This window comes from Eucalyptus grandis, chromosome 6, assembly GCF_016545825.1.
Source record: "Eucalyptus grandis isolate ANBG69807.140 chromosome 6, ASM1654582v1, whole genome shotgun sequence".
Lineage (NCBI taxonomy): Eukaryota > Viridiplantae > Streptophyta > Magnoliopsida > Myrtales > Myrtaceae > Eucalyptus > Eucalyptus grandis.
In genome coordinates, this window is record NC_052617.1 from 18836744 (window position 1) to 18859462 (window position 22719).

General features: G+C 43.3%; 3 protein-coding genes and 1 long non-coding RNA gene across 6 annotated transcripts; 1 reads left to right on the forward strand and 3 right to left on the reverse strand.

Moving 5' to 3' along the window:
• Positions 1-281: 281 nt before the first annotated feature.
• LOC104448749 (protein LIKE COV 1) lies at positions 282-3244 on the reverse strand. The gene is made up of 6 exons (XM_010062638.3): positions 3028-3244; positions 2198-2250; positions 1872-1981; positions 946-1113; positions 647-871; positions 282-559 (listed from the first exon to the last, which is right to left on the reverse strand). Exons 1-6 carry the CDS (start codon positions 3172-3174, stop codon positions 453-455), a joined length of 810 nt encoding a protein of 269 aa, XP_010060940.2. The 5' UTR covers positions 3175-3244; the 3' UTR covers positions 282-452.
• A 1284-nt stretch (positions 3245-4528) lies between these two features.
• Positions 4529-8131, reverse strand: LOC104448750 (glucan endo-1,3-beta-glucosidase 7). Of its 2 annotated transcripts, none has more exons than XM_010062640.3 (5): positions 7791-8129; positions 6616-7274; positions 5638-5961; positions 5154-5490; positions 4529-4895 (listed from the first exon to the last, which is right to left on the reverse strand). In XM_010062640.3, exons 1-5 carry the CDS (start codon positions 7855-7857, stop codon positions 4858-4860), a joined length of 1425 nt encoding a protein of 474 aa, XP_010060942.2. In that variant the 5' UTR covers positions 7858-8129; the 3' UTR covers positions 4529-4857. The 2 variants fall into 2 exon arrangements, with proteins under 2 accessions (XP_010060942.2, XP_010060941.2); XM_010062639.3 differs by lacking the exon at positions 4529-4895 and adding an exon at positions 4902-5079 and having other exon boundaries at positions 7791-8131.
• A 3567-nt stretch (positions 8132-11698) lies between these two features.
• On the reverse strand, positions 11699-16792 carry LOC104448751. Of its 2 annotated transcripts, XM_010062642.3 has the most exons (6): positions 16354-16792; positions 15902-16080; positions 15634-15686; positions 13313-15559; positions 13050-13158; positions 11699-12672 (listed from the first exon to the last, which is right to left on the reverse strand). In XM_010062642.3, exons 4-6 carry the CDS (start codon positions 15425-15427, stop codon positions 12059-12061), a joined length of 2838 nt encoding a protein of 945 aa, XP_010060944.2. In that variant the 5' UTR covers positions 15428-15559; positions 15634-15686; positions 15902-16080; positions 16354-16792; the 3' UTR covers positions 11699-12058. The 2 variants fall into 2 exon arrangements, with proteins under 2 accessions (XP_010060944.2, XP_010060943.2); XM_010062641.3 differs by lacking the exon at positions 15902-16080 and having other exon boundaries at positions 16354-16721.
• A 1669-nt stretch (positions 16793-18461) lies between these two features.
• On the forward strand, positions 18462-21829 carry LOC104448752. Its single transcript, XR_726427.3, has 3 exons — positions 18462-18892; positions 18993-20484; positions 21175-21829. It is a non-coding gene; the product is annotated as an uncharacterized LOC104448752 (long non-coding RNA).
• Positions 21830-22719: the final 890 nt, after the last annotated feature.

Below are 22719 nucleotides of genomic sequence, written 5' to 3' on the forward strand. Positions count from 1 at the left end.
TTCCTGTCTTTTCAGGGTATATCGCCAAAAGGAGTCGCCATCACCGGTCAGCTCATCTCGAACTTTTTGCAACTAGATGTATTAGTAATCCTGATTACTATGCTGTTGTTTTTGCGCCAGAGCTTTGTTAAAAAGGGTTCAGAGCAGTCAATCACTTTTCAGGACAAAAGAACTCCGTTACAATTCGAGTAAAAATGGTCTTAGCTAGTTAGTTTTCTTCACTTGCAGGATTCTTGTTCTCGCCCGGTCATCAGTCATCCTCACGTATTGACGGCTAGAACTTAAGATCTACCCTGTGGTAAGGGTGTTGCCAATTAAAGATGAATCGCAGTCTCTGCAGAAGTTTTGTTAAATTTATCCGGCCACGAAATGGGAAATGGATGCATATTTACAATAAGGCGACCGATGCAGTGCTTATTCTGGCCAAATCATGGTAATAGATAAAACCTGCTTCATGCTTTCAGTCCCGCCAAATTACCAATTCTTGCTGCCGGAGTGACCTGTGCATCCACCGTCGTCAATATCTGAGGTATCGACATGCCTCCAGAGATGACAATTTCTGCATCACGCGGGAAGATTAGAACACAAGCAACCATTCTGGATATCGATAAATAAACATCGCTGGCTTTGAGTTTGAAGACCATACCGATCCCTTCCCGAACAGATAAGTTAGGCCGTATAATATCATTTGAACTGATTAGAAAGATATCCCCCAAGTAGAGGTGGTTAGATGGCACGTAAACGCAGGTCAATTCTTCTTCGCCCACATTTCTTTGGAGAATAACGGAAGATGTAATAAAACCAAATGCATATTCGCCCATACGTGGATGCCTTATTATAGCCACTTCTTTGAATGCATTGGTGCTTTGATCTGTGAGACGACACAAGGAAGCACATTTTAGAACTCAGGAGCTAAGTCGGCACAATGTATATCTGGCAATATACCTGGCGATATTGCTGCACTTATTTGCTTTGACGCCGAATAAATATAGCTCACGAGGGGCATTTTCTTAATGAACCATTCACCAAGGGTGAGGACAGAGGCTCCTAACCATGATGACATGAAAATTCCGACCAAGAAAATGAAACTGAGGGAGGTGACAAATCCAAGACCTGCAGATGACCAGATAGTCCCGGAAAGGAGGCGGTCAGTTGAGTTCGGGTTAGACAAAATATGGATGCTAAGCATAAGTTGACAGTATATTGCCTTGAGTCTTGCATTAGGAGGCCTACTAGTACGTGGACCACTTTTGGGTTTGTTACTTATAATGTTTCATAAGTTTCTGCTGAACAGAATGCCCTTGTTCAGGAAAGGGTAATTCAGGACATAGAAATGCAAGATCTGGTGGAAAGGAAAACATCAACCCAATGTGCTTCCAGACAGTCAGAGCCAGCAGATTTACATCTAGTGCAAAGTTTAATGAGTTCTCACACACAATTGAGGGATAAAAGAGGAATGGTATTTTGTATCAAACAGATGAAACACATCAGACCTATCTATAATGCTCATTGAGTGGACCTATTTGCCTTGCAACATGCAAGATGTTGCCTATGCGAAAAAGTTGCTAGAGAATGTGGATGCAAAAATGTCGAAAGTAGACTCCTCTCACCATTGTCAGGGTAACCATCTGTACTTGTCCAAATGCATGACATGTTACTGTACAGAAATATAAGAATCTGCCAGAAAGAGCACTACACAGCAGTTTTCAATTATGCCCTGCAAAGAGCATTACGAGGGGTCGAATGCAATTTAGAATGATAACCAGTTTCACATTCACGCTTGAGAATTGAACCATATTTGCTGCAGCCACTAACGAACTGCATTAGACCTTAAGAGCAATTGCTGTGACAAATACCCAAACAGTACTCACCAAAGATGTTAATCCCTAGATGGTTATAGATTGGAGAGAAGAACCCATCCACGAAATGAACAAAACCCCACGTGACGTAAAAAGTAATGGCCATCGGAAGAAGGATGACACTGCAAACATTGACCAACTTTGTCACTTCTGTAAAAGTTAGTCAGATAATTGTTCTAGAGACTCAAAAAATTGTATACAGCAACTATGAACCTTCAGCTGTAGCAGAAACTTAAAAAGGTACCTAGTAACTTGACAAAACGATTTGACAAATCTAATGGGATGAAGATGAGAATTTCCCGATGTATCATTGGGAGAAAATGAGGAAGATGGCATACCATCCTGTCATAAACTTTTTGGAGGCCCAGCTCCGGACAACTTTGGAAACAGCCTATGGAAAAGCAGAAACACGGTTATTATCCACTCATGGAGACTTAACCACATAAGACAGACGAATGCGATGATGTCTAATGGTTCATTCTAGTTTTAGTTTTCGTCTCATAGATATACTCATTAATTACAGTCACAGATATCCAACCTCTGCGCTGGAGAATTTCGGAAAACCTCAGATTATCTCAAACTTAACCAGATTTTCCAAGAAGCTGAACAGGAGTTATCAATTTTTGTTTGGCCAAGTTTCATGTATAGGCAATCAGCAGCGCCACAAGCATTTCCTTAGCAACACGACTTTAGCAGTAAATATCTAAGATAATCGAGAGAGTCTCGAGCCTTTCCTCTAATTATCCGCCTTCATTTTTCAGCCAACAATCTTTCTCTTGCTAACTACTTTGGCGAACACCTCAGCTGAAACTTCATATGACAAGGCCAGCTCTTATCAATTAATCTGTTTTCCTAATGTTCAACCTGCATAACGATAGTAATTACAAGCCTTCCTAATCCTGAGATCAAAATTGTGATCAGGGTTCATCCGAAGATCGCCAGCGCCCCGAAGGAGACATCAACTAAACCCGAATCAAGGAACCAATAAACCGCGCATTTTCTCTGTCAAACCAATCGACCGATGCAGCTCGAAACTAGAGCAGAACAGATCGAAGAAACCACCCATGAGCGAAGCGATCTAAACAGACAGAACAGAGCGATGATGGTGTTGGTGGGTGGTGGTGGTGGTGGTGGTGATGTGAGAGAGAGGGAGGGAGAAAGAGAGGACCTCACGGCCGGAGTGATGATGCGAGGGGGCCGTGGCGGCCGGAGGCGTGGACGACGGAGACGAGGACTTGGAGCCGCCGCCGTCGTCGGCGAGGGCCGAGACGGGGATCAGCAGCTCGCGATCTCTGTCCCTCTCTCTCGTCGCCATGGTTCTGCGTTTCTTCGTGCTCGAATTCAGATTTGTTTCGAGTTCATGGGATCCGTCGGCAGTTTGAGTTCGTTAGGGACGTGCGGGGGGGGGATCCCTTATAACGGTATATATCTCAGTTCCTCCGACCAATCGCATCAAAATGGGCCTCGCTAGGCCCAACAACATAAATAAATAAAGAAGATAGTCTCCGTATTTTCCAATTTATTCAATTTGATCATTGCATTTTATTTTTTTTCCTGACGAAATGGTCCTTCTACTAAAGAAGTAAATGAAAATGCCGATGTGACCGTTAAATTTTTGTTTTTTTTTTTTTTTTGGTGGTCTCACTCTAATCCTCTCTACACTCACTGCAGACTTCCAGGCATGCTGCCTTTGCCGGGCGTGAGCCGTCAACCCACTCTCGAAACTTACGCGTCCCTACCCCCATCCCCCTGAGGAGGTGGGGATTTGAACCCTCACCTCCTCATTCCATGTTGGAAGGGTGGCCACTGGGGCGAACCCCTAGTGGTTCCGTTAAATTTTTGTTAAATGTTAAGTTATCGTCCCATCACATTGCTTTAAATTTATTTGGTAACATAAAACTAAATAAATACAGTCATAAATGTAGAAAAAAGAAAAAAAATTAAAGAAAAAAAAAGACAGCATTAATATCACAAAAAATTCCAATTGTGCATACAGTGAACCTTTTTAAGTCACCGAAAACTTTAAATTTTCTTATCGGGTTCAGTATAAAAAATCTTTGAATTATATTAGTGTGACAAGCATATTATTGATGTAACTGAAATAGAGAGTATTTAAAAAAAAATTGGGTATTTGTGTCATGATTAGCAAGTTTAGAGTTTTTGGGGACATAAAAAAAATTTGGGGTATTTGTGTTACAATAGGTATAATTTGGAATTTTTTGTAATATGTCCAAAAGGAAAATAGTACTGAAGTTTCTCAAGAAATCTCTTGTACCTTTCTACCATTTGGTCGACCCCGCTTAGAGAAATGACCCCATGTTTCATCCTATGGCAGCACAGAGGACAGAACTCCAGTGGATCACAACACATCCGGATGCTATGACCATTCCATTGTGGCTTCTTTTCTCATCTTTCTTTTCCTTTTCTTTGAGTTCATACAGTGCCCAGAAACCGCAGCTGAACCGAAGCTTGTATTGGGGGTATTGGGGAACATAAGATTGCTGCCGCTGCAGGGTCAAAGAAATCTAGCGCGATGCATAATCATTGGAGTTACAATTGCATCAAAATGTCAATTGATTCACCTTTCGTTGGCATACCCATTGATCGCAGCCCGGCTTTAATATCTCTTGGAGACCATGGGCGAACCACATTTAGCTACACAGTACAAGTTCTCAGATAAATATTTCAGACTGCTGTATTTGGAGATTAGTGAGTGTTTCGGCCGTAAGCTCACAAGCCAATCAGTGACAAAGAAACGAACATCCGCAGCTAAACATAAAAAGATCACTTTGACAAATCACTTGATCGCCGCAACAGAGTTCCTATACATGTAAGCCATCAAGTTTGAGTACATTGCTACATTCCTACACCATGTAGGACTTTCTGTCGGTTTTGCCACCGCAGTAAAGCACAACACAAATTATGATAAGTACCCTAATGCACACGCCACGAATTCACAACTTCTTGGTTTCCTTGAAAGGACGATGATCCGCCGCCTTCAGCTCTTTCCACTTGGGTAGACACAGCCGTTGTAACCTAGAAACAAAGGGATCGATCGTGTAAGTCAGACTTGCCGACGATCTGAACATCTACCACAATGTTGTGGAGCATCAAACGCCTTATATAGTAATATACAGTCATGCTGCTGCTGCTTCATGGGAACTTCAAGTATAGAGGATTACAGAGAACAGAAGGGAAAAGATTATCTTTTCCGACCAGCCTGTGGTTTTTAATGCACTCGTTTCAGTTGGAAGGCAAAATGAACAGGAACTGTCTAGAAGTAACAGTACTCACTTGGGTTATTCGACGAGAATGTTGCAGACTGCGAGAAGTCGCAGTTCGTAGGACTGCGGTTAGAGTTCTGGTAGTAAAGATTCATGGCATATGCAGCATGTGCTGCCAAGGTGTTAGGCTCGAAGCAAGCCCCACCAGGTTGGATTGGCCGGCAATCGATTCCTTGCCCACAAGCGTAATCCAAGTTTGCCTGCAACTGGGCATCCGACACCCCACTCTTGGGTATGCACCAATTTGCTTTGTCAGGCTTTGGCGATGGAGTGACAGTTGCGTTCGGTGATGGAGTGACAGTTGCGTTTGGCGATGGTGCAGCAGGCATCTTTGGTGCTGCGGGAGTCTTCATCAGGAGATAGTATGTTGGCAAACCCCCCAAAATCGATGATCAGGAACGAGCAGCGTCGACAAAGTCAGTACTATTAGACTAGTCACTAGTCAGTATTAAGGGAAACCATGGAGGCTTAAGTGCCAAAGATGTTATTCTCACCTGGCTACTCTTGGAAAGGCCAATGTCATAGTTCATCGAAAGATCCGACTTGAAAAGACCGAATGCACGCTCCGAAGTGGGTCCAGGTTTTAAATCCTCATCGTACAGGGCAAACAGATACGTGTCTACTGATATCCCAGGCATCAAGGGAGTTCCGACCAATGAGCGGAGGTGAGCTATCAAGTTACCATTATAGGCCTTCGCATTCTCGATGCTAGGGCCGACTTCATTGCTGTCTCCCTTGTATGGCCAACCGGTCTCGGCCACTACAATCTCCACATTCTTATACCCGAATGAGTTCAATGCAGAGCGAACAGCATCCACCTGCAAGCACGGTGTTTTCTGTCAGTGAGCCGTCCCCGTTCTGCAGCAATTGCTGGCAATTAAGGTTGAAAGAAAACAGTGGAATATAACTTAGGATCCAGTGTAAAGGATCAACAAGCCGTAGTGTCTGTATCTGGTTTGATCTTTTAAGTCTAAAAGATTTAACTTTTGTCCTTCCCGCAAAATCGTGGAGATTGTGAGAATTCATCTACTTCTCATAACCCATATCTTTGTTCTATGATCACATATGCAAAAACAAGTCTTAAGTCGTTGCGCATTCATACCAGGATCAAGTCTGCATCTTTGCACAATTAGATGAGGCATTCTTTTTTCTTCTTTCATTATGGAAGTGCCGAGACTCAATGGACAATGGCGTCGATACCATTGCCAACTTCTAAGATACCGAAATCAACTCGCCTAAACTCTACTGATTTCATGTACTCATCTGTCATCTACTTAAGACAGGCTTCTCGTTATCTGAAACTGTTCACTAACAGAATCCACTCAACTGGGGAAACATGGCCATTCTAGTACAAGTAGAGTGCAAGCATCCTTCAGCTACAATTAAAAATTAGCAACTGAACTAAGCCCTATCGCAGCAAATTGAGAAGCAAACTACTATAAATAAGAAGGTTGCACAAGTTACCGACTCACCTGAGCATCAAACATATTGGTGTACTTAATCTGGGTTTTGGTATCGAGCCTCCCGGCGTTTGGTTGGAACAAGCAGAAAGCCAATGTCTCTGGCCTAGGATCGCTCCTGTATGCGAAATAGGGATATGGATTGATAGCAAATGGCGAACCGGTCGCATTGTTAAACCCCAAGATTCCCTTCATCTCGTCACTGGGGTCAAAAGAACCAGAAGATGGTGGCTCGGAGGACTTGAGCACAGCCATGGAATGCACCGACGACACCTTGATTTTCCCTCCCAGGGACACGGCATTAAGCGCATTCTGCATGTTCTGCATCGCCGGCAACAACTGAGTCATCAAATTATGGTCTCCGGAGGTCATTACCTCGTTGCCCACGGTGATGAGGATGATTTTACTCGAGGGATAGAAGGGAACCACATTCGCGTTGACCCAATTCTTTGCAAAGTTAGGATCATTTGCCAGGGCAGGAATGTCGCCGTTCGCCGCACCAATGACAATTCCGATACCCGTGTTTGCTAGAGCGCCAATTATGGCGGGGTCCGTTCCATATAACCGGACCTTCTCAATCGAAGTCGATTGTAGTAGCTTTGCGGTCGCCGACGGCTGCGGCAGGTTATCTGCGACCTGGCCATAGTTGACTCCGATGAATGACTGCGAACCTGCGCGCAAATACTGTGTTAGCTGATCATGGATCAGACACAATCACTCAAAATTCTTGGGATTCTGATTATTTTCGCTTCTCAATTACGCACCGAGTTCTGGACTAATTGTTCTTCACTGCATATGGAAACTGAGGACAATCCTCCATCATAGACAGACTAAATGACAAGACAAACTCAAATTGAGCGCGCAAGGTGCTCCATCGCTCGGTCCAACTAGACCCAAGAAAAAAGGAAAAAAAAAAAAAGATCGTGTTGACAAGGACGCCGAGCACTCCTTGACTATACTAAGTAAAGAAAGATTTTCATTTTCAATGCAGGCTTTATCTTGACATTTTACATGTGCCTGGGCACCTGTTAAGAAAATAAAAAAAAAAAAAAAAAGCGGTTTGCAGCATCTCAAAAATCTTGTCTAAAAAAGCAGGAACTCCAGCAAACACTATGATCCTGCAAAAAACAACTTCACACAATCACCGCCCGTTGTGTGATTGAACTGGGATCACCAGAAATACTTACTCGCGAAGCAAGATGCCTGCGAGAGTACGACGAGGAGTACAAGGGTGGCGAGGGGCGGGATCGCCATGTTCGGAAAAAGAGCTCCTTTCTCCGAGTCCTTCGCCAATGCCGAGAACACACAACACAACACAACACGACGCGTGGGCGAATGAGCGAGAGGAGGAAGAGGAGAATATAAAGGCGAAGGGCGAGGCTTTCGACGTACAAAAGTGTCGGCAAAATACAAGAAGGAACGGGGGAGAGGAACCAAAGTAAAGCAAGGCAAAAAAAAGTGGAAGCTGGAAACTTTCCGTGTCCCAGCACCACGTCGCTACAGGAAAAAGAGCGCAGCACTGCTGCAAGCAAGAGACGCTGATGATGAGAAGGAACGGAGAGGAGTGGTGAGGGGATTTAAACGCCGTGTCGTTTCGGCAATGTCGCGTGAAGTTACGGGAACGCCCTCCATTTCGACCGTTGCGTTGAATCCCTGTCGGAACTTTGGCGAGTGCGTGGTGGCGGCACGTGCATGAAAGCGCCATCCATCCAAGAGAGCTTTTTTTTTTTTAAAAAAATCGTAGTTGGAAGCAGAGGAGGGAGAGATGTATGATTGAGTGTACGACGAGGCTCATCATTATTTACTTCTCCTAGAAGGACCCTTGACGTTACAAATCATGATCGTTCGGTCACTTTTGTTTTGCCATCATAGTTTGGTACTCTCTTTTTTTGTGACAATCATAGTTTGGTACTTGAGATCGTCTCCTTTGTGACCGTTTTCTGCACAACTTACTTAGTTTTAGAGATTTCAGTGTTTCTACTGGGATGCAAGCCTATTTTGAAACGAAATAAATTGGGTATATTCGAATAATTATGTAATGATGAGGAATTAGCTCCTGATAAATCCCCTCGTTTCTTTTCATATCATCTCCAGATCTGAATAAGACGAAGGAAATTATAGTTTCAATTCACTTTTTTCCTCTCCATTTTCATTTCTTTTCCTTTCCCTCGATTTCCTTCCTAAGTTACTAAAAACAGTATCATATGAAATATAGATCCACACACTTAATTTATTTTTTTGGTCGAGCCAAACCCCTGATTATGTACGAACGAATACTGTCAAATCCATCGTGTCAAATTGACTTAGCTTAACCCCCAAACATCGCAATAGCCCGTCATAAAAAAGAGAGGGGCAGGGCAATACATTTAGCACGTGATGTGTCGAGACCTTGGAGGGATCAACTGGAGCCGGTCGATGATCGGAAAATCCTCACCACTGATTCGAAAAGTCTTCGATAGTGGGGTGGGTTCAAAAAGAACTCGATCGTCGACAGAGACGTAACCCGCGCCGCGCATAGGTAAAGGAGGATCGAGCATAAAGATACTCACGAGTTTCATTTTCAATTGAGTTCGGCACGAGCTCGTGGTAAGATTCGATAGTCTCCAAGGGATTTTGCCTTCCACGCTAAGGAACTGGACATTCCCTTTCGACGCATTTTCAGGAATAAAGTAAAGGAAGAAAGTCGGGGCAATTCTCGTGGGAGAGCCCACGGCGAGAGATCGGAAAAAAGCTTCTTGTGTAAATGACAGTCGAAGGGACGTCTTTTGTTTAATCTAAAGTTAGAAAAAGAGAGTATAAGAGAACAAAGGTGGACCGACTTTCAAGTAACATGGGGATAACTTGAGACTTTGGTTATGCCCCTGGCTCGTATGGAGAAGGGTAAGTAATGTGGGTGAGTGATTTCAGGTTTTATATAGATTTCACCCGAAATTTGGAATCCATTTACTCGAATAGATTTCTTATTTTTGGGAATCTGGAACTTACTATGCATACCTTATAACCTAAAATTTACCATGTCACATGTTTTAGGATTGGTTTCAAATTTTACTCAAGTTCCACTTGTATTATTAATTAAACGATTGTGATAAATTATCACCTTTAATGACTGTCACATGTTGCTACAATTCATTAACTACAACTTAAATTTAGATATATGAAAAATATGAAATATTAACAAAATAAAAGCCTTAGTCATAAAATGGAAGCTCAGATTAGTTGTTCCAAATTACCCTATGGAATACCGTAGGATCACGTAAGAACATGAATGAAAAAAATATAAAAGCTTTTTTCGGGTTGTAGATTCCACTACCTAAAATCTAGAACCTATCATCTAAACAAGTTCTCCAATCTTGGAATCTGAAATCTACTTTGCATACATTGAAACTTGAAAACAGACAACTTTATATCGATCCAATTCTAAGTTCCAAATTCTATTTTGGAATCATGCCCACTCCTAGTTTTAAATTTCAGCTCAAGGCTTGCCGTCACGGACTTGGTGGTGTACCTTCAGAGTCAAGAATGAATGCGAAACTTCTTAGAGAAGACGTCAAATAATAGGCTTTGTTTGTTTCGCAGAAAATGGATGATTTGAAAAATATTTTCTTAAGATCGATCACATTTATATTGCTAACAAAATGAATGAATGAAAAATATATTCATTGTCCACAAAATTGTTTGGACATAAATTATTTTTGATAATGAGAACATTTTTCATTGATTAATTATTCCAAGCGATACAAGCAATTATTTTTAAAAAAATATTTTTAAAATCATTTATTTTATGCAAAAAAATCGGAACGGAATATAGCTAGTTTTTTAGAACGTCTTTAAGGAGCATAAGAATCTTCGTGGCCATTCCAGGGCTTGTCCGTCCAAAGATTGTGAGATTTAACCCGCGTGCATGTGCGAGTCACGTGTACTTGTGTCAATGTATCTATAACAGGTCGTCAATAGAGGGAAAAACGGGGAACTATCTAAGTTAAGAAAAACGAAAGAGGTTGAAGCTAGCTTGTGGACATTCTTTTTATCAAAATTTTAACCTGGTGGTGCATTTGAAATCGGAATTAGGGATTTTGAATTGAATGCATCTGCGCAATCATGTCAAGTTTCATATTTTTCTATTGAAAAGAGAAAGCTCTTGGAATGGTCGTGAAATCAAAATCTCACGTCAATAAAATAGGATAGGCCTGGCGAGCAATAGCTAATTCTTACCTTGTATTAAGGGCCAGCATGGTAACGTTTCTATTTCTCCCGATTTTTGTTCTTTTGTTCTGCAAAACAAAAAAAAAAAGAAAAAAAGTTCGTTTAGTAACGTCAATTAATTTTTCTATTTCCCGAAATAAAAAAAATGACCGAGGAATAGATTTGGAACAAAATAAGAAGAAGACAAAAAAGTAATTTCTTAATTATGAGAACAATTTCTAAAAATAAGCCATTTTTTTTCTTTTCTATTCTTCTTTTATTTTCTTTCTTGCTACATTTTTGTCGCTCTTGGATTTGTCGCTGCCCACGGCCACCACCAATTGCCGTCAAACCACCGATCGGCCCTTGCCCATTGATTGCCGACGCCGATAGGCGTTGGCCACCGGCCGTTACTTGACCGTCACCGGTTGCTTGCCTCTTGCCACCATTGCGGGCCGCCCATTGCTGCCTAAATGTCGCTCGCCAACCACCTCCAACCGCCTGCCAATCACTGCCAATTGCCGACGTAGGACCATCGCTGGCTGCCACCCGACCGCCTCCCGCCATCGTCGCGGGCTGATCATTGGAGGTGGGCGGCAATCCAGTGTTGGCAATCAATGGGCCACGGTTGGGCCACGGCGGGCGGCCCGCGACAGTCGGTGATCGGCAAGCAAGAAGAAAAAACAAAAATTACAAAAATAATGGATCATATCAAATGCATTTCTATATTTTTCTATTTCGATGATATAAATTTTGTATAGTTACTAAACACGTTATTTTACTTCAAAAATTATTTTAGAGAGAGAAATAAAAAAGAACTATCTCTCCAAAGAAATTGTTTTTAGAATAAAAATATTATCATTGGCATCTTAAATTTAATAGTCCCAAAGTAAGAGGTGAAGCGACTTAGAGATACATGCCAATCATCTGCAAGCTATGTACGATTCTTCACGCATCAGAAAACTTTACAAACCATTTGAATCACAAAAAGATAACGAAAAAGATTCGATACATGACCAATTTCGATGACGACGACTAACACTAAAATTCAAGTGGTAATCGGCAAAAACAAAGGCCAGCGCTCGGGACTGCCCATCAAAGATGTCAAGTCGAAAAGAGGAGAAACAAAAACCAAGTCCAATGCGCAACATTTTCAGCAATCTCGAAGCTGACATTCTCTGGCAGGTTCTGTAGTGAAACCGATTGCGGAAAGATGGGAAATGGCGACCTCAAGCATCGCCTTCTCGAGTGGTCCGCTGTGGGCGAAAATGGCTCAGGCGTTCAAAAGATCTCTCGTCATCTCGTCAATGAGTCCGCTGATCACCTGCTTCTCCACGTCTCTCACCACGTCGTCCTTTTCCAGGAAGGCGAACACGGCGTTGTTCCATCCGAAGTCCCACATGCAGTTCGTGTCGGGATCGCTGACGTTGACATCGAGCTCGAGCATGCTAGGGAGGTAGTACTCAGGTTCGCATTCGGGATTCCCGTTCCTTCCGTGCAGTTTCAGCTGGTTGAAGTTTTGGTTCAGCTGCTGGACGAGATCGTCGAAGGTCTCCACCCTCACGAAGGAGATGGAGATCTTCATGAAGGGGTGGACGGCAAGCTCTTGCTTCCTCCCCTTCCTTTTCATTATCTCGTAGCCACAGTCCAATATGAGCTTGTCGTCGTCTCCTACGTGCGAGTTCTCGTCACCAACATGTAGGAAGGCCGTAGGGCTGTCGAGCTTGAAAAGTGCCTCGGCTGTGTTTAGGAACAGTTGACTCTTCATCAGGATGTGCTTGAGGCGCTTTTCGCATTCCGTCATTTTTTCTAGAATTCCCGACTTCGAAACGTCCCAGTCATCCGATTCATCGAGATCATGTGTGTAAGTTGTCGCTCCTGTGGTTCCTGCAACATCAAGATGATTAGCTTGATCAGAAACGCCGCTTAATTGCAGCAGTCATCCTATATTATCGATGTCGCGTACAAATACTCGACAATGAGTCTTGCCAGGAGTGCGAGCACATCATGCGACTCAAAGGTTGTCCGTAATTATCTAGCAGATCTTACATTTTATCAGCAATGCATTGCAAAGTTCAGGAAGAAGATATGAGGCGGTTTTTAGGAGTAGACTGTTCTTGCAGTAGTTTTGCTGAGCTAAATTTCAACTTCTGTTTGCGGGGAATGGGGGAGTTTTATTCTATCAAAGGCTTTAGTTCGTCAATTCCTCTGTGTTTTCACTCTCTATGCTGAGGAACAGGAAGAGGAATGTTTGTCGAACTCACCATCTGCCGGTTCTGAGATAATCGTTGCAGACATCAGTTCTTCATCTCTGCCGAACGCTCCTGAGCTGACGTGTGGATCGTTTAGGATTATAGAGGGTACATTTTGATTCTGCAAGACGAACTAAAGGTGAGTACTGGCTAATAATGGTGGCGGGAAATAGAGGTACTAAATTCTTTTGATGCGCCCATTAGATTTCGATAACTATATCCTCATTACGAATGTCAACATGTAGCTTTTTCAGTTTGCGACAAGATAGGCTTACCAGGTCGTACGGGAAGTTTCGTGCTTCCTCGAGCTCTGGGGTTTCGTCCACGTTGCGAGTATAGGCAGGAGCTAGCTGTTCAGCTTCTTTCTGGAGTTCATGTGCATTAGTCGGCCACTGGAGGCTTGCTTCGGCTGTTGAAGATTTGACATTGTGCTCTCCACGAGCAGATTTATTGGTTTTCACTTGTTCGGTTTCTGCCGAACCGTCCGGTCTTGCATGCCTCATCTGCTTCGCCTCTTCTCTAGAGGAAGCTTGCGGGAGTGGCTTCACCAAGTTATGTAGGGCTCCACTTTTTTTCTTCACTACATTCAGCTTCTGAGGCATCTTGTTTTTCGGTGGTTCTGTGACCTTTCTTGCTCTCGGAGCTGGTTCGTGAATGCGTTTCTCCTCGACCACCGGCATGGTATTATTCCTCCCTTTTCCTAGTTCAGATTTCACCCTTCTCGGGACACGGTTTTGTGGTCGACCTTGGTTGGGAAGCTTGTTGGCCTGCGCATCATAAATAGGCTCTGCCGGAACAAACTTTTGAGGTTTCAATTGGTCCAGATGCGAATTCTTTCTCTGGAAGCTTAATACTTCCTCTTGCACAGGCTTTGGTGAAGTCTTGTGGACAATTTCGCTTCCTTTCGATCTCATGTCCGGGCTCTTCATCTCTACTCGCATTTGCTTTTCTTCAGGAGGCTCTGGTCTCTGCAGCACAAAAGATTGCTCAATACCATCTCTTTGAGGCTTTTGTGGATGAACTGGGGACAACACATCAGCATTTCTCTTTTCCATTTGTATTTTGCTTTCTTTGTACCCGAGCTTTTCTTGCAGGGTTGGTCCGAATTCTTTTCTTCTTGGTGTTCTTGGCGCCATATGATACAGCTCGTCATAATAGGCCTGTCCCTTGTTTTCCCGGATGTCTGTGCCTTTTTGTACTCTCATCATTTTGACATCTCTTCTCCTCTCTGCTTCCTGCTTACGCTTCTGGTCTCCGCTGTTTTGATTGAACAGGTCAGTGTTTGTTCGATCCTTCTTTGTTTCACTATTGAACTTTTGAGTTTCCTTCCAGGGAAGGTTTTCAGTCGAGCTGACCAACTCTGATCTGATGCTGTTAGCGGCAAGTCTCTTTTCTGCTCCCAGAACTACATTGGTGATGTCCTGAGTCAACAGGCTCTTCCCAGGCTGTGTCGTTCTGATGGATGGCACGGAAAGATTGGGAGTGTCTGTACTCTTTGGGTCAACATTCCCGGTGATCCCTTGTGTCGACTTCTTTAGGAGCTTTCTGTTGGTCGTCTGCTTGGAGCTCTTATCTTTCTCTTGGGTATATCTCGAATCAGGATTTTTCGGAAATTCTTCTAGCCCCATAAGTTTAGCAATAACATTGGAAATTTTTCTCTTTTCCGATTTCGTTTGGGATGAATTGGAGAGATTCACCTGTTCCTGGAGTGGGGTGAGGTTTCGGGCATTATCGCCACTGCTGATTGACCGCTTGTGAGAAGCTGATTTGAGGAGAGATTGAGTTTGCTCTTTGTGGCGAAAAGTTGTAGCTTCTGCAGGATAAGTCAAATTGGGCAATGCTGGCTTCTGAATGGCCTTAACATGTTGATTTCTTTTAGAGCGTCTCGCCGGATCATCAAAGGAGAACCTTGGTGGCAGGACAAGCTGCTTCTGTTCACTACTCTTTATCACATCTCCTTCGTCGTCATCGTCATCATCATCGTCAAGCAGGACTAAGCGGTTCTTCCTCTGTGGTGTGGTCGTGAATTCCGAAGCATCTTCCAAGTTCACTAGCATCCGCAGCGACTCCTCCAAATCCATGGCCCCTTTCAACAGCTCTTTTCCGATTTCTATTGAATACCTATCCAAGTTCGCTCCATTCGACCAAGCTCTTAGGATCTGATTCAATTTCTGTGCGCCCTTCGATATCTCTTTAATATGGAATTGAGAGAGGTTCGGGACTCGGACGGTCGACGAATGGTGCCGATCCATGCTGTTTGCTCTTTCCATCTGGTTGAGTTCCAAAGAGCCCTGGCCCATCTGACGCAAGAAAGTGAGCATTGAACTATTGCCCAACAAATCCATCCTCCGGTGCTTCCCTCCATTTTCAATGGCCAGAGCAAGAGCCATGGATATATCTCCTATTTGCTGCGAACCCTGGCCTCTGTGGAACGCAACTATCTGGTTTGAAGCTTCTCCGCCGTAGAGTGATTTCTGGCCTCCGTTAGACCTATTGTGAGCATTTGCACTTCTTGGGGCGCCCTGCGAAATGTTGGATATTTAGTTTAACGGACTTTGCATTGGCCAATTTACTTCTATTAGTCATGGGGGCTTACCGTCCTATTCTGCGTCAATCCTTGGTATGTTTGCCTAGAGTAGCCATATGCATCTGCAGCACATCATACTGATATAAGAACACAAAGTGAAATATTTTGGCAGGCCTAAGATATGACCAACATCGTGATGTATATCAGATACATGTACATATTCTCTACACATGTGATGCGTTGAATATCCAACATCTTGACGTATAAGATAAGATAATATCCCCCGAATGATCCCGAAAATGATCGCACCAACTTCAAGAAACGATGTTCTCCTAACCTTGCTAATAATGCTTGAGAGACTGCGAAGAAGGCCCGATTTGTTTGGTCAATTTGTTATAATTCAACTTCTAGATGACTTGGTTGCCTAATCTAGTCGAGAAGCCTGATGAACTGGAATTTCTCGTGCTTCCCGTTCGGAATCCAGGAGACATGCGTGAGAATGAAGAGAGTACTCATCTGCAGCCACCAGAATAGTCTCATCACACTCTAGCTGGTCCCCTGCTATTGCTGCAGAGCAGTTTCCAAAAGATCAAGCAATATGACATTGCTTTTTCGAAGCTTTCGATGTTAATCGGGTTCAACTCATTGGAACGACAATCGTGCCAAGAATGCAAAACTCAATTTCAAGATGCACAGCCTCTTACTACTAGTTAACCGTATGCGGAATGTTCCCCAAATCAGAGGGCAATCCATGACAAAATGCAGAAACACAACTGACAAAAAACTTGCCTCCTGCCTTGTAATGCGAATGGCTCGAGCTCTGAGATGTGGCCAGGCGTTCTTTCCGGAGCCTGAGATCGTCCAACAGCTTCTGAGCAAAATCCGACCGCTTTGCCATTTCAGGCCGTAATCCTGCAACGACTTTCTGTGCTCTTTCTTTCCTTTCCTTTCTTCGGAGGTGAAAAAATATATCAACAGCTATGTAACGCAATTTTGGTAGCAATGATGCTTTTCAGGTACAAAACAACCGAATGTCTCGGACATCGTTGTGGTGGCAACAACTAGGTTTCCTCCTTCGACAATGTCGCAAAGCTTAGCAGAGTGGATAGAGTTAGGGAAAGCAAAACAGGGCCTTAGATCGTTTCTGGTTGAGAGGTTTCTTTCAGAGTTGGGTGTGGTGGGAAGTCCAGTTCCAGAGCAATAAAATGTGAGTTTGAATTTTCTTATGGCCACAATGTTGACGTGAAAGCTAGGCTCTCTCTCTCTCTCTCTAGTTCTTGAGAACCTTTTGAGTGTCCTTTGATTCCAATCCAAGCAATGAGCACCAGGGGGGATTCTGAATGGGCTTCTCTTCAAAGCTTTCCTTTTCCATCACCAAACCCTCTTGCTGTTTTCTGTCCTCCAGTTCCCATCTTCACGAACCTCTCTGCTTCCACCGCAGCTGAAATGATAGAAGAAAGAACCAAGCTGGATCGGCGAACGGGTCGGGTTCGGATTCGTGGCAGAATAACCTCAATACCCGCCCTTACGTGCAGCATCCGGAACTGAAGTCATGCTCTGAACCTCGATGTCTGACTAAAATTCCCCACCAGGAAAAGCTTTCGGCGATCATAAAACTTATGTATGAAGATAAGCGACGCGGGGTATTTCGGCAGAGTCTCGACTGTATCGCACTATGCATCGATTAGAGTCCGTTCACACGTGGGGTGGGGTGGGGCGGGCCAGGCGAAAGTAGCAAGAAAGAGATCTGAAGGCGAAAGCGGGAGCCACCACCACCCCCACCGGGCATCCGTGCCATGCACTCCATTCTCCATTTACTTTTCTTCTTCATTTTCCTTATGCGTTTCTGCGAAACTCCCTGACAGTGACGAAACTTCCCGACGGAGACGCAGGGAGGTGCCCACTGCCCTAGTCTCCTTTCGGGTCAACGTTTTCCCGGTCGCGCCATTATAGGACGATGCCAAACACCCGATGATGCGGGTGGGCTGGCGGTCCGAGCAGCGAATGACTTGAGTTCGGGCGGCGAGTTCAGCGGCGGCCTCGTGGCGCTGGTCTAGCACGTCGCTTGATTCCCTACGTAGCTCACTGATTCTTGGGTTGAGAATGACTTAGATCAATAAATTCCGTATGAATCATATTCTCACGCAAAGTTGGGAATGATGTTCTCTTCAATAAATGATCTTCTCATCGAGAGTAAAGGAGGAAGGAATGTCTTTTACCTTCATCTATATGAATTTTTTTAATAGCCCACGTTTTTTCATGTGCAAACATGAATAGAGTGACGAGAAATTACTTTGCTCGCCCATGGAGACATGATGAATTCTCGGTCCTTAGTCCATATCCACTCATTTCATGTTTATCATTGTAAAATTCTATGCTTGAATGTCCGAATTAAATTAGCCAATAAGATCTGTTTAAAATTCAATTGAAGTCCATTTAGTTAAAAAATTGTCAACCTATGTGACCAAATTCCGGAATTGAGAGCTATGTCCCACAATTTTGCACACATGCATCACCTCTAATTATTCCAACGCAACACTAGTGAACAATTAAATATCCTAATTTGGCGAAAAACAACAATTCTTGACGCTAAGTTTTGAGACATTGTAATTTACGAGAATGAGATCGAGGGCGGAATGGGCTTAACGGCCCATTCACAACTTCGCGGGCAGAATGCCCGGCCCAACGAGTTGCTGGTTCCCCAGTCTTCACGTTTTAGGCCGTGAGAGTCACGCCGCTGTACTTGGCGCGTGGCGGGGAAAGCGCCCATCGCGAACCTTCCCGGCAAAAATATCCACCTAATCTTCAAATCCCACCGTCCGCCTAACTGACCACGACTCACCTACAGCCGTCCGATCGACAAATGCCCTGGTATAAAAGGTCCTGTCCCTCCTGCCAAACCTACCTCATCTTTCTTATCTACCTTTCCGTCCTTGCGTCTTATCGCTGCGCTTCTTCTCCTTCGTCTCTTCCTCGATCCGTTTTCTCCTCAGATCTTGATCGCCATGAGCGTTCTCGTCGGCCGTTCGCTTCGGATCCAGGCAGATCGCACGGCGATCTATCGATCGAGTATGGTTTCGCCCGCTGCGTCGATCGTTCGGGGTCGAGGCGCGGCTTGTCCATGCTCGTCGATGAGACGTCTTCGCCGTCCGTCCGGTTCGCTGCGAGTGTCTCGATCGATTTCCTCGCTGATCGACGAGTTCTGAGGTCTTTTCCCCGATGGATTTTCCCTCGGATCGGCGGCGTTGACCGGTGAGGCTGGAGTCTTTTTGCGCCTCCTGATATGCAAGACTTTGGACTGACCGTTGAACTGATGGCGCCGATGGAGGTATGGCTTCTAAACAAGATTTCGCTGTGAGTTTGTCTTTCTCTTTCTTTAGTTTCCGGTGGTGGTGTTATAACCGGACGATTTGATTTCTTCCTTGCAGTCTTATGTGTTGTTCCGCTCTTGTTTGATGGAAGCGGTCAACCTGCTTGGGCCATCCCTCGATGTGCTGGTCAGTTTCTCGGCCAAGATGGGCCGGATTGATGGATATCGACCGCCAAAGGGTTTGTTGTGTATGTTCTGTTGGTACTTAGTGAACCGATGCCACATCGCTGTGTATATAACAGGTTGTGTTAGCATGTCATGGAGATAGAGATGGCGTGTTGAGGGCAGAAAATTCCGGGGAGGTTGTTTTAGATGTGAGGGTGAGAAAAAAAGAAGAGTGGATGTGTTCGACCTTTGCCATGACAGGTGCGCTTGCATGGCAGGTCACAGAAACCAAATAAAAGCACTTCTTTTTTGGTGTTTGAAGGGGGAGATGGCACGGGGCTTTTGTCTCTTTTGCCCGGCTCTCCCCCTTCCTGCGTCTCGTGTCCCGGTTTCCTCTTTTTCCTTATTCTCGTTTCGCTCGTTGTGCACATCCCTATCGTCCGCCTGTGCATAGTGATCCTATGCAAATTGCACCGAGTGCGGAAACATCAGTAGAATGCAGGGAAACGAAAGCCGTGATGCTAGTTAAACTAGTAATTCTCGTTGGTTGAAGTGGCCTTGGTGCACCTTCACGTTCAATGGCACGATGATAGCCACCTCGATGCAAGGAAAGTCCCGGATTATAATCAAATTCCACCATAAGGTACATCTTAAATTTTGCGCCTTTCATTGTGCTCATACTGCCTATGACGGCACTATGCGAAGTTTAATGGCGTGCAAATTATCTGCTTGACTGATGACTTGATGGATTCCAAAAGAACTTCACTCTCACTTGCGGCCGTTTTATCCTTTGTAAGCCTGATTAATGATGGTAATATGGGTTCTCAAATAATTGATGACAGATCAAGATTTCATGAGCTCGTTATTCTTTTGAAATTTCTTGAAAATTGCTTCAGCTCCGTTTGCATTTGGTGACCCTGGTGACCCTGGTAAACATCACACGATATCCTTACTAATGCTCAAGAAGATACACTAACAACGATTCTTGCATTTAAAGTGGATGCTTCCCAAGAAATTGGAAGTTTGTCTTAATCAGATACATAGGTTATATATGGAAATTGACTACTTATACATTGAAGCAGTTCCTACGCATTGTTTGCTTGTGGATGAGAGTTCTCTTTTATTTTTATTTTTTATTTTGGCACTATCCTGCGTTGCCTTTTATTGTTCTTGTTCGGAAATGATAGTACATAAAGACGATTCCTGATATGGAATGTCAAAGCATTCTGAAGATGGTGTAAGGTGAAAGATAGTGTTTTGAGATGTATGTTGTAGAGATTTGTGTTGTTTGAGCGAGGTTTGCTGCTCTGCTGAGCGGTATCAGATTTTTCAAGTCATTGGATCAAATGAAATAGCCGATGCCAGATCAACCTGATTGTGCGGACTGAAGCGGTGTGGAGCGCTGGGATGCCAAATCAACTAGGATGGCTTAAATTTGTCTGATGGTAAGGTGCAACGTTGTCGCGTTACTTGTTCTGTTCACTTCTGATGTCTGTTCTTTTTTCTGTGTGATTATTGTAAAATGTTTAGTATGGCGTGTTAAATTACATGTTTAGTTCTGAACCCAAAATATTACGTGGTTAGTTATGCAGTGTAGTCTGGTTAGTGTTCATTCCATCTGTTTTGTGTTGTGTCTCGTGCTTGCTTTGTGCTTGCTTTGTCTTAATGTTGCACGAGGGGACTAGAAGTGCGAGGTTTTTTTTTTTTTTTTTTTGGGTAAAGTAGAAGTGCGAGTTTTGTGTTAATAGTTTTGTGGATAATTAAGCTGGACTGATCCTTATCATTATCTAGGGGATTTTTGTATTCTGTGGCTTATAAATGATATGATCTGTTTTCCAAAATAAGCAATTACACCAAGATGCATAATTGGTCACTGCCTGAGATGCTTAGGGTGATTTGAACCATATGAAGAAGATGAATTCGAAGAAGATGAATTCCTGAAACTAAATTGAAGGTTTGGATAGATTGACAGCTAGTTTAACTTCTTCTCTAATCTGTTGAAAATATGAAGAACAGAATCGCTGCCTTGACTTGTTGGAAATATTAGCAAAGACATCTCATTTCACAGAATGAAAATTCCTACAGTTGTTAGTAGTGCTGTTACGTAATGTGAAAATGTGGTTGTCTATTCGCAGGGTTTGATTCTTTTGACTGGTTTACAGAGCTGGAAGTCATTGATGTTTCACGTACGCTGAGCCTCTGACCTATCCATGAAGAGACTCAATTGAAGTTGATCGCTCCATGGCTTTATTGGAAGAATTCCTCCAGCTGCGTGGATGGTCCTTCATAGCTGTCTCACGAAAACCAAGACGGTGATAATCTGCCTAAATTGTCCATTCTCTTTGGCTGCATTAGTAGTGCCAGTTCATATATTTGAGTTCAATAATTGAACTAAGTGAAGCACCTGCACGACGGAGCGTGCGAGTGATGCATTCTCCACTTGTGGTAGCATCTGTTTTTGACGCCTGATAATCTTCCTTGCTTCAGTTGCGTTAAAGCTGAATTCGAGGACCAAAATATAAAAATCGAAGTAGTCCAGATTTTGGGAATTTCCCGCAGGATTAGTAATGGAGTATGAATTGCGGGTCAGTGTCCCCCTGAATGTTTACTGTGTGCGCTTTGCTGAAGTTGGCATTGTATGTACTTTTATGACAAGATGCTTAGTCGTAATCCTCTCCGATTATTTTATGGTGTCGCTGAAGTTGCTCGAGGTAAAAAAGGTTCTGCTCAGAGTGGTTGGGTTGTATTGTTCTTCAAAACTAAAGAAAAATAACGTACATTTTGTTTTTTGAAGTTTTTTTTGGGAAAAATTGGAAATTATTTTTTACTTTTTGGTAATTTTCTGGTGATATATACATCTATCTAAACTCTACGAATTTGTCCGTTGGAAATTTTGGGACATACCCATATAAATCTCAAATTTTTAAGCTTGTTCTTTTTCAGGGACTATGTTCCTCGGTTTTTCTTTTAAGATATATAAGATACCCTGGAAGGGGTTGCCTTTTCTTTGTGAATTGAATATTTTTAGGGCAATGGATTTTCCAGTAAAAACCCATGTCGGCGTCTAGTACCTGTTTTCCGTGGGGTTTTTTGGCAATGAATTGTGGAACATTTCTTTTTTTTTTTTTTGGTCGGTTAATTGCGGAACAGTTCGGAAGTGAGATAAATGTGATTTTTGACTGTTTGACTGCCCGACCTGGCACCCAGCACCGCGCGAGACGCATCGGTTCTCTCCAAATGGGGCCTTGAGAAATATGAAGGAAAAGAGTGACATTTTTACTAAATCGTGCAGGGTTCCCAGAAATAGGTACAGTAAGAAGATGGAGCTACAGGATAAGTAATTTGTTGCGCTTGATTATCAAATCAGTGAAAAAGCTAGATTTCTGTACTACTTGAAATGTCGTTGTCACTTGATTAATTATTACTATGTTATATTTTTGATGTTACATACTATTTTTTGGATTAAAAGTGTAACTAATAATATATTTTTCGGGTCAAATTAAATCTTACGTTCTTGGGTCAAAGTCGAATTAAATCATAACCTGGGCCCTTTGTGACGAGAATTTTTTTATTTTTTTATTTTGTAACCATACCCCCCTTATTTTCAATATTTAGAATATGTAACTAGTTTTTTTCCCGTTTTATTAAAATATCCAAATTTAAGCCGTGTGCACGCCGTC

Excerpts from the sequence above, each read along its gene's own strand:
- LOC104448749 (XM_010062638.3), bottom strand. The coding sequence starts at position 3,174 with ATGGCGACGAGAGAGAGGGACAGAGATCGCGAGCTGCTGATCCCCGTC. Across the intron at positions 2,251-3,027 it reads ATCATCACTCCGGCCGTGAG|GCTGTTTCCAAAGTTGTCCG; the intron begins GTCCTCTCTTTC and ends GCTTTTCCATAG. Across the intron at positions 872-945 it reads AAGTGCAGCAATATCGCCAG|ATCAAAGCACCAATGCATTC; the intron begins GTATATTGCCAG and ends GTCGTCTCACAG.
- LOC104448750 (XM_010062639.3), bottom strand. The coding sequence starts at position 7,857 with ATGGCGATCCCGCCCCTCGCCACCCTTGTACTCCTCGTCGTACTCTCG. Across the intron at positions 7,275-7,790 it reads GCAGGCATCTTGCTTCGCGA|GTTCGCAGTCATTCATCGGA; the intron begins GTAAGTATTTCT and ends ATTTGCGCGCAG. Across the intron at positions 5,962-6,615 it reads CCAATATGTTTGATGCTCAG|GTGGATGCTGTTCGCTCTGC; the intron begins GTGAGTCGGTAA and ends CCGTGCTTGCAG.
- LOC104448751 (XM_010062641.3), bottom strand. The coding sequence starts at position 16,462 with ATGGCAAAGCGGTCGGATTTTGCTCAGAAGCTGTTGGACGATCTCAGG. Across the intron at positions 15,560-15,633 it reads GATTGACGCAGAATAGGACG|GGCGCCCCAAGAAGTGCAAA; the intron begins GTAAGCCCCCAT and ends AACATTTCGCAG. Across the intron at positions 12,673-13,049 it reads TATCTCAGAACCGGCAGATG|GAACCACAGGAGCGACAACT; the intron begins GTGAGTTCGACA and ends TTGATGTTGCAG.